Source organism: Perca flavescens, chromosome 13 (genome assembly GCF_004354835.1).
Source record: "Perca flavescens isolate YP-PL-M2 chromosome 13, PFLA_1.0, whole genome shotgun sequence".
Taxonomy (NCBI): Eukaryota; Metazoa; Chordata; class Actinopteri; order Perciformes; family Percidae; genus Perca; species Perca flavescens.
The window spans coordinates 9,646,706-9,660,278 of NC_041343.1; the positions used below are offsets into that span (position 1 = coordinate 9,646,706).

Sequence of the window (13,573 nt, forward strand, 5' to 3'; positions counted from 1 at the left end):
ACCGTGTTTAAAATGAAGGGAAAGCACGTGGAAGCGTTGTTGGAAGCAGTTGGCGCGTAATTACGCACGGCGGACTGGTGACGCTCGTTTTGGATTCCATCTGTACTGTACTGTATATCACGCTACTTGTAACCGCGCGTGTGCGTGTGTGTGTGGGTGTTAGGGGAGTGGCTTCTCTGTAAAACAGATTCTTTTTTCCCTCTCTCGTTTTGTCTTTGGTTTCCCCCTCCACTTCAAAACCGCGTTGGGTGGAAGTTGTGTGACACACTGCCTTTACTTCAGATCTCCAGATGCCGCTTACACGCTCGCCAGATCGGTCGCTGTAGCTGTGAATAAACATCCAGAGACGATGTACAGGTTCATTAAGGTGAGCGAAAACAATGTCCAGTGACTTTCTATCTGTTTTATGTGTACAATTCTGCAGCAGGCGAGGAGGATAAATGCATTATTACGCAGCTCATGCAGCTTTTGTCAACTTTGTGATGCAAGAACAGCACATTTCTACTTAAAAAAAAAAAAAAAAAAAAAAAAAAAAAAAAAGAATGTAAAAATAAATGCCTTTCTTTCCAACAGATGGCTGGTTCTGCAGCTCACACTTGTGGACTATTCCTGGATTACAGCAGAAAGACTTCTTTACTCCTCTGGGACTAGAAGCAGTGTTGTGGGGGACCGTGTTGTGTTATGTTCAGCCTGCAGGTTTTAGTCCTTTAACACACTTTGCTGAGATGAATACGTTGTACATCGTGATTGAAGTAGCAATTGCTGTTCTCTCCATATCCGGCAACGTACTGGTTTGCTGGGCTGTCGCGATCAACACTACTTTGAAAAACGCCACCAACTATTTTCTGGTGTCTCTGGCTGTGGCTGATATTCTGGTCGGTTGCCTTGCCATCCCCTTTGCCATAACCATCAGCGTCGGCATCCATCTGGACTTCTATGGATGCCTCTTCCTGGCCTGTTTTGTCTTGGTACTGACACAAAGCTCCATCTTCAGCCTTCTTGCCATTGCAATTGATAGATATCTGGCCGTCAAAATCCCTCTGAGGTGAGTTTATTTTTTTATCATTAATGTGGAATTAATTTGAAAATTCTTTAGCTGATGAAAGTTGTTTCTCCTATTTGCAAGATAATGGTCAAGATAGTCAAGTGAACCAATGACTGGAACTTAAATTGAGAGTGTCCTGGCTGAATAATACACAGTAGAACTCCAAAGATTATTCAATTAGTTGTCAACTATTAAATTAATCGCCAACTATTTTGAAAATTGATTAATCAGTTAAATTCTTTTTTTAATGAAAGAAATCTCTGGTTCCAGCTAGTTAAATGTGAATATTTTCTAATTTCTTCACTCATCTGTGACAGTAAACTAAATATATTTGAGTTGTGGACAAAACAAGCCAATTTACATGTCATCTTGGGCTTTGGAAAACACTGATCGACATTTTTCACCATTTTCTAACATTTTATAGACAAAACCAATTGATTAATCGAGAAAATAATCGAAAGATTAATTAAAAATGAAAAGAATCATTAGTTAATACAATATACAGTGTGCCAAATAAGCAGAAAAAAATCCTTCATAAAAGAGCCTTAAATACTATACATGACTATAATATGTGCCCCCTATGGAACAAATTGAATTCAGTATCTGGAAGATCAGTAGCGGCTCTGTGATCGCATGAATCAGTTTCCTGAGGAGCGTAATGCATTGTGTAAAAATAGCAGGGTCAATATCTAAACTTGGAATGATAATCAGATAATACCTCCCTAAACTTTAATTGAATCTGGTGTTAAAGACAGACTTAGCAAAGACTTTGAAGTGATTGTTTTATCCCCTTTATTGAATAATCTAAAGGCTTTAGATCACTGTATGCCACCTTTCCATACATTGGTGACTTTCAGCAGTAGGAACACAATACATCTTTTTTCACTTGACGCCTCCTCCAGGTTGTAAAAGATGCAAAGATCAGTCATGGAGCTGTTCTATGTAACACACCAGGAAAAGCTACGGATCAATACCTGACCACACTGTGTCACTTCCATTGATCCGGTTGGCAAATACTCACTGCAGGGATTGTTGTGGCCACTGGTTGTGGCTCTGGTGGCTGTTAGTGCTGTGGGATGTGCTGTCATTTCCATTAGGCTCAAATGTTGACAAGAAAGGACAGTTTGACACTAGTCTGGGATACAAGTTGCCCCCCACCAACCAAGTGGCTTGTAAAATCCTCATTTGAGCTTCTATATTTGACTTACGGACAGAAAACACACTTCGATCTACCTCCTCACACAGAAAACACTGACTTTAACTGCCTCTTAACCAAGGAAACACTCTGTAAAAAAAAGAATTCAACAGAACATTTTATAGTTTCCTCTGAAAGCCCAGCCTCACAACACACAGGAGAATAAGACCAATGTGTATGCTCAGCTCAAATTACATGTCCACAGCTATGGCTGGTGTGTGTGTGCGTGTGTGTTTGCGTGTGTGTGTGCATGTGCGTGAGTGCATGTATATATGTGTTTAGCCAGTCCGCAGGCCTTTGAGGCTCTCAGATCAATGTGTTTTTTACAGATGGTTTTAGTGGAAGTGAAAGGCCAAAGCCAGATGTTTTAAACCCCATGAGATGACAGCCACCCACTCAATGCTCTTTTCAAGCCCCTGTCTTCCCTGTTTGCCGTTCTCAGAAAAAAAGCCCCTCTAGCCATTTTGTCCCTCTGTCCTGTTGGGGCTTTAAAATAACCTTTAGCACATCAGAGAACTCAAAGGGTTGTCCCCACCCACACCAGCAGCACTGCCTCAATGTGGGCAGGAAAAGTGAGCAACATTATGAACAGTTTAGGAGTCTTCTTGTTTTTGTTTGAGCACATGTAAAGGTGTTGTCGGTATGGTACCAGGCCGTCCTTAATGGAAGTCCGTTTTATATATATTATATAATAATAAATGTAGGAAAGATGACATCTGATTCACATTAATCTGTATCGAAAATGACGGGAACACAGAGTCCAGGTGGAAATATGCTTCACGATGCAGACACACAGTGAGGCATGCATCATCCTCAGACTTTTAGTGAAGCATACATTATCCACAACAACAGAGTCCTGAAATGATCAGCTGTGGAGACTAGACAATAAAGTGCAGTGTGCTATAAAAAAAAAAAGGACATCTGATGAAGGAGGTTAATATTGGTTACGAATGTGTTTAGGTTCCCCAGTCATGTTAAGGGTAGAGTTATGTTTTAGGAATGGATATCAGTGATTTATGATTGTTGGCAGCTTGTCTTGAAAAGAAAATCTCAAGATTTCCACAGACATTTATCTCAACCCCATCTGCTGAGTTAGAGGAGAGTCTTGTGTAACTCTCGATAAAAAAGCACATTTCCCAAAATGTCAAACTATTCCTTTAATAATCAGACAATAATCATTTGTTTTGCTTTTTTTTTGTATGGACTCACTGAACAGTAGGTGTGAAGAGTTTACATTCTGACATGGTTAGTATGAAAGCATCTGCATTTGTGATGTTTCTCCACTCATTCACTCAGGTTTTTGATTTGTCAACTGTTAGAGCCACCTACAAACTTGTGTTTCAATGTTTTACACTGAGAGCTGACTAACTGGAAACTTGTTGAGGTTAAGTGTTATGCTGTTAACCCAAAAACACAGCCTCTAGATTTTGAGGCGTCACTTTAGTAATGAGTCAAGAAGGGCCAAAATGAGACAAGTGTTGTTGAGCTTGGCAGCAAGACAAGTCCAACTTTCCCATGAAAATGTACAGAGATTATATCAATATTTACCTTTCCCTCTTCTTTCAAAACAATTATTGAACGATCACATCTTAAACGGACCGTGAAAGAAAATTTCATATCTGTGTTGACATGGTTTTATTAGTGTGCCTTCACCATGTTACACACCGTTTTTTTCGCTCACAAATACAAATCATAATGCAAATGCTGTTCAGCTGTGTTTACAAACACACTGACAAGCAAGGAAAAAAAAAACTCCCCCGTGATGTCAGTGTGAACGTCCAGCTGTTAGACTGTTTAAAGCAGAGCTGCGGACACTGCCGGACATTTGAGCGGAGGTTGTGAGCGGTCAGAGTGTGTGTGTGTGTGTGTGTGTGGCCTGGCAGAGGTCTGTGGCCCCAGGCGGAAGCACAGTGACAGAGAGAAGAGAAAGGGATGTATGGAGAATGGAGCAGGGGAAGAAAGCAAAACAAAGATAGATGCCAGCGTGCTGTCGTCATGCCAGAACTAATCCATTCAGCCGCTCGCCCGTTCCCTGCCTCCAAACAGAACGAGAGGGTGGGAGGTGATGGGCAGGAGTTGGACCCTCTGGGAAATGGAGCCTGTGCGGCTGTACTTGTGATTGACAGATAGAGGGAGTAGAAGATGGAGAGGAACAGGGAAAATGTGTGGAAATGGGACAAGGTCATGGTGAGCTCTGGAGCTTCCTCTCCTCCCTCCATCCCCCGGGGCGACCTACTCACCTCCCTGCAGACACTCGCAGGACAGAGGCAGAGATGGCACACCACTGACGAATAATATTACAGTTATTATAACACAGGGCTGTGGACTGTGCTAATGATTACAAAGGGTCCTTCCAGTTGGATGACTTTAATTTTACTAGCAAATTCTCTGCATCCGAAACCAGACTTTAATGACACACTTCCTGCCTGCGCCATCAAACTCAGAGGGAATTGCTGCCAGTTGAACCCACTTCCTCATAGCCTGGCTTCATGGTTTTATTTTATCGTTTTATTACGCCTTCGCGCCGGCGACAGCTGTGGCCAGATGTCTTCCGATTGTCTGTCCGTCTGTCCCATTCCTGTGATTGTGATATCTCAGGAAACACTGGAAGGAATTTCTTCACATGTGGCTCAAACGTCTAGTTGGACTCAAGGATGAACTGATGATGATGATGATGATGATAATGATGATGATGATGATGATGACTGTGACCTCATGCGTTACTGGCCATAACTCAAGAATTCCTACACTAATTATGACAACATTTCACACAAATGTCTAATAGGATAAAATGATGGAGTGATGACATTTTATATCCTCAACTTCACTGTGACATCATTATGTTATGCAAAAACACTTTTCTATTATTATTCAACGCCATAACTAAATAGTTAAGATCACATTAAGGATATATGAGATGAGGATAAGATCACATTTAAAAAAAACTAAACAATATCCATATCTCATATGTACATTCAAAGAGTTATTGCTTGCTGTAACCTAGAGCTGGGCAATATATCGATATTATATCGATATCGTGATATGAAACTGATATCGTCTTAGATTTTGGATATCGTAAAATCGTAATATATTAAGTGTTGTCTTTTCCTGGTTTTCCTGGTAAAGTGATGTCATTTTCTGAACTCAACAGACTGTTCTAGCTGTTCTATTATTTGCCTTTACACACTTTGTCATTTAATTGACATTTCTGATGATTATTTATCAAAAATGTCACTGTGTAAACAATATTTTGTTAAAGCACCAATTGTAAATCCTACAATATCGTCGCAATATCGACATTGAGGTATTTGGTCAAGAATATCGTGACATTTGATTTTCTCCATGTCGCCCAGCCCTACTGTAACCATTTATTGTGTCCACAGTGGCTGTGAAAAGATGCCTTCATCATTCAAATAAAATGAAAGTGATGGGGGACAAAATCCACAGCCCTCGTTCTGTATTGTAATGTTCAGCTGAAGCTAATATGCTAATATTGGAGTAACGTTGGGGAGGGATTGCTTCACAGCCTGTATGGACAGGAGGAACAATTAAAACTAATAACGCTTTTAATGTACACATGGGCATGTGAGTATTGTAGTAAGACATATTCAAAACAAGTGAACCTATTTGTACATTTTTTACTTTTATTTTTACCATTTGTAAGCTAACCTTTGTTCACAATCACAGTAATCTATAAAATATGGCTGAAGCATGAAAAGTATAAGTAAAAGTAAAAGTTCCTTTTCACGGACTTGAACAGAGACAACAAAGCACTCCCTGCAACCTCATGGTTTAATGATGAGGTATATAACCGATCATTATTACAACTGCAAAAGTCACACTTGAAGTGCTGATATCAACATCATAATGTAGCACTGCTAGCTGTTTCTGCAATATGAGCCATCACTGGACAATATTCTGCACTATACATATTTATTTATTTATTACTCTCATACCTTGAACTGTGCAATATTTCATTTCTATTCATCTGCACCTTACTCATCTATATCTGTGTTTATATACTGTCTGTTTATATAATGGTGTTTATTGTGTAAATATGTTTGTTGTATTACTATTATTATTATAACTCATTCTATTTTTTCTATTTCTTATACTTTATGTATATTTTTTTTCCTATGTCCACTTAATGTGTATTTGTGTTATTCTGAGGTGTGTACATTTTTTTCTTTTGAGTTGGTGTAGCACAGGAATTTCCCCAGTGTGCGATTAATAAAGTCTTATCTTATATGGTCACTTATCATGAACTGGAGGGATTGTAGACATCAGATTATTTGTGGCAGATTGGTTTGTGTGTGTGTGTGTGTGTGTGTGTGTGTGTGTGCATGTCAGTATGAGTATGAGTCACTACCATGCGGTCGCTCGCCTGAATCACTTTGAGGAAACAGTCCATTTCGCTTTAAGTGCTGTTTATATAAAGGGGACAGGCAGGACCAGTTTTATGAGTCATCAGTTCACCTCCATTCGCAGCCTCTGTGCATCTGCCGTTCATAATTTCATACCATATTTCAGTGAGGCGATAGCTTTATGTGAAGCATGCTGAATTAGTTTAAATTTGATCAATCTAACACTCAGCATTCACAGTTTCATTACGAGTGAAAAACATCAGATGGAACTAATATTACAGTGTAGGCATAAAACTAGAAAAAAGCACAAAGCCGAAATATTACAAGTATTAAATTACAAGTATATTAATATTATTAAGTGAAGACAAAATAATGTCTTTCAGTGCTGTTTCATTTTCAAGTCTTCATGCTCTATGAAGACGAGACTCAAACATCTCACATTTACCAACAAAACGTACAGCAAAAGACTGTGCAAAACTTTTCAGACCGCCCTGCCAACCTGTATACATTTTAACATCAAGGTACGCTGTAACGTTTTTTCACTCTAAAGTCAATGGCTGCTTTTTCAATCCTGTTGGCTGTCTGCAGCGGGCAGGGGCGGGGCTGCTGCTCATACAGTCCCCCCCGCTACTGACGCTCACACACACACGGTGGATGCAGGAAAAACGGAGATGAGACGACACAATGACCTAAATTGAGGACAGCTACGCTTGTTATTGTAAGTGCAATGATAAGTTAAAGTCCAATAAGTACTTTATCAAACCGTATTTAGGCCTAATTTGAACATATGTTCAAATTTGATTAATTCAATAAATTATTATTTTTTGTCTTAAATCCACCAGCCATTTTCATATTATACCAACATTTGCAGCATCCTGAGCCTTTTTGGTAAGGTCACTAGGAAAACTCAGCCCAGAGTAGTTTTATTCTCCAAGGAAATAAATTTCCTTTTTATTTTTAAAGAACTATACAAAAAAAAATCGCAACTTTTTTTGCAACTTTCACTGTCTCGCAACAATCTAAAAAAAAAAGGCTGCGAAATCCTGGAGGGACTGAAAATTACTATTTTAACAGCTGTAAACCAAGCAAATTGCTTGATCTGAAATTAAAACAAAGTCCAGAGCTACTATCAACAGCATCCGCACAGACCGAGGTATCTCAACAAATCCTAAGGATATTTGCGCCACTTTTCAATCCTTTTACTCAAAGTTGTAGGAGTCCTCTCGCAACTCAGATCCGACACAGTGCCAGAAGTTCCTAAAAGAACTAAACTTGCCTCTTCTCGACTCAGAAGAGGCAGAAGAACTGGGTCAATCAGCATTAAAAAAAGTTAAAAAAGGGAAAACACCAGGGTTGGATGGAATTCCATCAGAACTTCTTCTACAGTATTTTGACATATTAGGACTTTCCATTTTACAAGCTTTAAATTCAGCCATAGAGAAGGGTACTTTCCACCAACAAACCAACACCGTGCTGATTTCTGTAATGCCAAAGAAGGGTAAAGATCCTACGGATTGCTCAAATTACAGGCCCATCAGCCTCATTGGGACTGATATTAAACTTTATTCCAAAGTCCTGGCTCTTCACTTATGGCTTTATCGAGAAGTTAGTACACTCCGACCAATCAGGTTTTGATTGTAACCCTGTTACAATCAACCTTCCAACAACGGCAGCAGTTGTCCAGGACAACTATGAAACTATATTAAGTAGTGTTCAAAGGGATCTGGCATCATGCTCCAGGATTGCTGTTGTTAAAATGAACATAGTTCCTTGTGTGAATTTCTTAAGTACAATAATCACCTTAACCCCACCGATAGATTTCTGGAAGAAACGTGATACCTTAATTGGTCTATATATTTGGAATAATAACAACTTACAAAAATATTCTACCCTGCAACGTACCTCAAACACGGGAGGCTTGGCCCTCCCCACCCTTAAAGTATACTACAGAGCCTTTCAGCTACGGGCCCTCAAAGTGTGGATGGACCCCTCATCTACAGTCCCATGGAGCAAAATAGAGCAAAACCTCACAGGAAGTCTAAGACTGCAAGACCTTGCCCTTGCAGGTGTGTGTCCAAAAAAGTGTATGCTAGCCTATGGCTCTATTATCACCAACACATTGACTAACTTTAAACAGGTGGAGGAGCAACTATGCTACATACACGTGGCATTTGAACACCCCAATTTGGCACAATGCACACTTCATATCTGGTAACAAACCCTTTGCTTGTAAGCAGTGGAGTGACAGAGGCATTTATACTGTAAACCAGTTATTCAGTGAGAAAGGTATTTTGAGTTTTGAAGACCTAAGAGCTAGTTTTGAGGTCCCCAGGACATCCTTCTTCTTGTATCTGTGCTTAAGATCAGCCCTAAAATGTTATGGAGTACCATGGGGAAACAGTCTTGAGGTGCACCCAGTCATTAAAAGGTTTATTAATTTTCCTGTGAGAGGATTAGCGTCCAAGATCTATGCTAAACTGTTGCAAGTACTGTATCTATAGGAGAACTCCCAATAGCAAGGACATGGGAGCGAGAGCTGAGCCCTGAGGGGAATGCAATTCATTGTTAGACAGTTTGGGACAACATTTCCCATTGCTCCAAGAACCAGCAGATCCACTTCAACATATGTCATATATTATATTGGACTCCTCAGAAGAGATACATCTCTAAAGTCATTCCCACTCCCTATTGCACGTTCTGTCAACCTGAACAAACTGGAACTTTCCTGCATATGGTCTGGGAGTGTGAACAAGTACATGAGTTTTGGAATAAAACAACATCAATAATATCTGATGTGATAGGATGTTGAATTCCTATTGACCCAATTGTTTTGTTACTTAATGACTACTCTAAATTACACCTGCTTGGGAGACTGAGGAAAGTTTGGTTAGCTGGCTCAACCGCGACCAAAAAAATTATAGCTCAGCGCTGGCTCCCCCCCACTCGCTTTGTATAAAGCAGTGGTTGGCGTATTTTCTAGACATAGTTATGCTTGAGCTCTCTACAGAAAGGATTGACAAAGCCAAATCATCGACTATATCCCTTAAGGATAAATTGTAATCACTTTGGTTATCTCTAAACTAAACTAGTCTGGCATACCTTACTCCACAACGCTGTAAATCCTTACAATGATTCACCGAAAGAACCAAGCAGGCCTGCCTTGTTTCACGGCGGGCCAGATGTTCCGGCGATTATCCTGGAAATGAATCCATATCCGTTGGTCAAGACGGGATCCTAGCCTGGCTGTATATCTTGCCCTGCGTTGGCACTCCTGCAGCGCCCCCGGACTATAGCTTCATTAAAATGAATGAGAAGTCTGCATTGTTTCATGTCGGGCTAAAGTCCGCCTGAACTTAACCTTGTTGTGGCGGTGGGGGGGGGATCAGATGCTTGTGTTTGCTCCTGTGTTTGTGTCATTGTCTTTTGTTGTTTGGTTTGAAAGAAAAAAAAGACTGTGATGATGATATTTCCTATAACACTTGAATGCATCTAGTCATAGCAATTCACCATCCCACTTTATCATTCAAAGTGTCTGATTCTTAGACATTAATAGGCCAATGTGCATCTTGTTGCACAGAAGGAGCCACATTAGAATACTCTGATGTGCCAGTTAGGCCACACTAACAAACTGCACAAACAAATCCAACACCAGCTCTCTTTCTGCGAGCCAAACAAAGTTCAACATTCTCTGTGGGCCACTAGTCCAGTGCATAACATTTTTTTAATCAAAATATGTGGTGTGAATTTTGGCTCAACTCTTTTTCAGGACTGTCAAACTACTTCTTTAAGCCCTAAAGTCACAAAGTACTACTGGAGACCGGTCTGCTAGCTTTGAGCTTTGTTAGAATTTTGATTAAATATGTAGGAATGTAACTCATCAGAGGTACATAGGTAAATATTTACATCATAAAATCCTTAGATCACAGAAAAAGCATTTGGTTTTGCTCATATACTGTAAAGTTTGCACTTTGATTTTGCCATGTTGCTGTATTTGTATCTGTTATAGCTGGGCTGTACTTGAGCCCTAGAGCCTACTTTGTGTGTGATATTTTTCCAAAACTTCCACATTGGGAACATTATTGAGATGGTAACCTCTGCTGTGCTTTCTCCAGGTACAAGGAGTTGATGACAGGAAAGACCGCCAGAGAGATAATCGCTATTTTATGGATCCTATCCTTTGTCATTGGCCTCATCCCCTTCTTTGGCTGGAACTTGAAGTACTCAAGATGCAGGCTCAACAGCAGCTCCGGGCCCGACAACACTACAAACGCTGGCGGAGACTTACTACAGAGCTGCCATCTCACGTGTTTCTTTGAGAGTGTGGTCGACATGCACTACATGGTCTACTTTAATTTCTTTGCCTGTGTGCTGCCGCCACTGCTCATCATGCTGGGCATCTACCTAAAGATCTTCACCGTGGCCAGGAAGCAGCTGAGACAGATTGAGCTCAAGTGCGTGGGCAACGGGGACAGCCATCACCACGGGCTGCTGCAGAAGGAGATCCGGGCCGCCAAATCCCTCTCCATCATCGTGGGACTGTTCGCCATCTGCTGGCTGCCCGTCCACATCCTCAACTGCCTCACGCTGTTTTACGAAAAGCTGAAAAAGCCAGACATTGTCATGTATGTGGCCATCATTTTGTCTCATGCCAACTCCGCGGTCAACCCCATCATCTATGCTTACCGCATCCAGGACTTCAGGAACACCTTCCGCAAGATCCTGGCCCAAAACTTCCTATGCCGCCGGGAGGAGCTGTACCTCAGCTCCAACGGCAGCAGACGCAACAAAGACCAGATCCACATGACCATCGACCCTCTACTATAGAGAGAGTCGTGACTGAGGGGGGAGTATTATCTGTGTCAGCTCTCTTGTTTCAGTCTTTTGTTTTCAAAAGGTTTATAATGTTTACAGAACAAGGGTATGATATGTGAAGATGAACCGATGTCAAACGCGCCTTGAATGTGGACATTTATTTATGAATCAGGGGTCAAGCAGTGAAATGTTGAATGGTGAGTCTTACATAACTTTTGCATTGTGAAGGATTTCTGATTTTCTTTTTTTTTTTTAAACATGTTGAAGCTAACTGGATTTGTAGGACTGTGAACAGGATCCAAACTATATTGTATAATGCTATTTATCATTCTGAATCCACCCTGTTACAACTCCAAACACTTTTTTTGCCCTGCTATTTTATATTGTCAACGTTGAGTGCCAGTGTTTATACATTTATTTATTACAATACCTTATCTTTGAGAATGTAAAGATCAAAAAATGTTGTGTGGCTGGATCTGTAATTGTGGACCTAAAGAGGTACAATGGTAGTAGTCTACATCTGTGGTTACTTTTGCCTCGTGGCCCTTTAAAACCAATTCATACTTATGACCATCACAGGCTCAAAACACAGAAAGAAATATTGATTTTCTTTATCAATACAATTTCCTTTGTATGGCAGAAATGTTCTTTAGCTGTTGCTTAAACTAAGTGCCAGTGTTGTCCTGCTGCTGCGTGAGTGATTCGTCCACAACAAAATGTGTGTACAGGCAGAGGGACACAGTAGTCTACAGAGGGATCAAAAAACAACAGGGACTCATACATATTGGAAAATCCCAACAACTAAATAGAAAAAAAGGGGGAAAAGCAAACAAACAAGAAAAACAGAAATGCCACAGGAGTCACATAATGATCTTATAAGTGGCCCCTATGGCTAAGAGCCAGAGAAAAGTATTTTGGCGTCTATTTGATGAACTGCATGATTTGATTTGCTCGTGCACACCCAGACTTAAGTAGTTTAGAAAAACACACCTGCGCTAGTGCTCCATATAGTTTCCATGTTAACATTTCATAAGACAAAAGCTCAGGAAGTGGGAAACTGATTGTACCATTTATATAAATATGGCATCTGCACAGCTGCATTGTTTTGAGCCAAGTAATGACATACCGAAGGTAGACAAGCCAATGTCAAGTTTGATAATTCAAATAAACGCCATTGCAGTTATAATGTATCATCCAAGCTTCTGGTACACATGTATTTAGTGGCTTCCATAAAAAAAAAACACCATTGCTTCTATTCAGTTGATGTCATTTGCCTTAGGAGTCCAGCTGACAACTCCTCCCCCCCTTCCCTCAGACCCAGTCTCAGCTGGCATCCTGAGGCTCTCATCTGCCCTGTTAGTGCAGTCAGTCCTCCACATGCTACTGAGAAGAGCCGTTTCATTTAAGAAAACAATATAATTTAAAGGGTGAAACTGCCAAAATATGTTGCACTGAGGACTCAGTTTAAACAATCTCCTAATAAGCCAACACTCCCTACTCTTCCGTGCTAGCAAAGATAGGCGACTGACAGAGGACTAAGTTCAGTTGAACCCAAAAATAAGTGTCGAAGCAGGTAACACTAATGAAATTTTCTCCAAGAGGCCAACTCTTACTCCTTTGCACTCTACGGTTCAAGTATGCAGCATCACAGCTGCTTTCAACCTGATGCTTTGCCTATTTTGTGCAGGGGTTAGCATTGTTGTGCATGTTCCTGTGAGCTTATAAAAGTGAAGACAGGGTCCAGAGCTGATGAACCACAAGAAAAAAGGCCTCGGTGAGTTTAACCAGAGAAAAGCAGTTTGTGAAAGAAATCTGGAATTTGGTCACCTGAGCGGCATCACTACGAAAATGAAAACACATTGCACTGACATTTTCAATTATTTTCCATTTGGTGTGCTTTATTAGTCAGTCCCTCCAGAAAAACATGATTATGCGATCGCATAATTCAATGCATAATCAGCCAAAGTCCGCATATTTATGCGGGGGCCGCATTTTTTCAAATACACCGCACTTTCGCCGCATTAATTGCCGATTTCCGCGCAAAATATGCAGGGCTTTTTCTCTTTTTCATCAGAACGCAGTTTTTGCAAGTTCCCGCAATTTCATCACATAAAATTGCATAAATATCCCGCATATTGCATCACATTTTTTAAGAAA

The 13,573-nt window shown here is 40.5% G+C and overlaps 1 protein-coding gene across 1 annotated transcript; it reads left to right on the forward strand.

Moving 5' to 3' along the window:
• The first annotated feature begins 232 nt into the window (after positions 1-232).
• Positions 233-13,374, forward strand: adora2b (adenosine A2b receptor). Its single transcript, XM_028595615.1, has 3 exons — positions 233-367; positions 574-1,045; positions 10,717-13,374. The coding sequence occupies exons 2-3, from the start codon at positions 726-728 to the stop codon at positions 11,426-11,428; spliced, it is 1,032 nt and encodes a 343-aa protein (XP_028451416.1). The 5' UTR covers positions 233-367; positions 574-725; the 3' UTR covers positions 11,429-13,374.
• Positions 13,375-13,573: the final 199 nt, after the last annotated feature.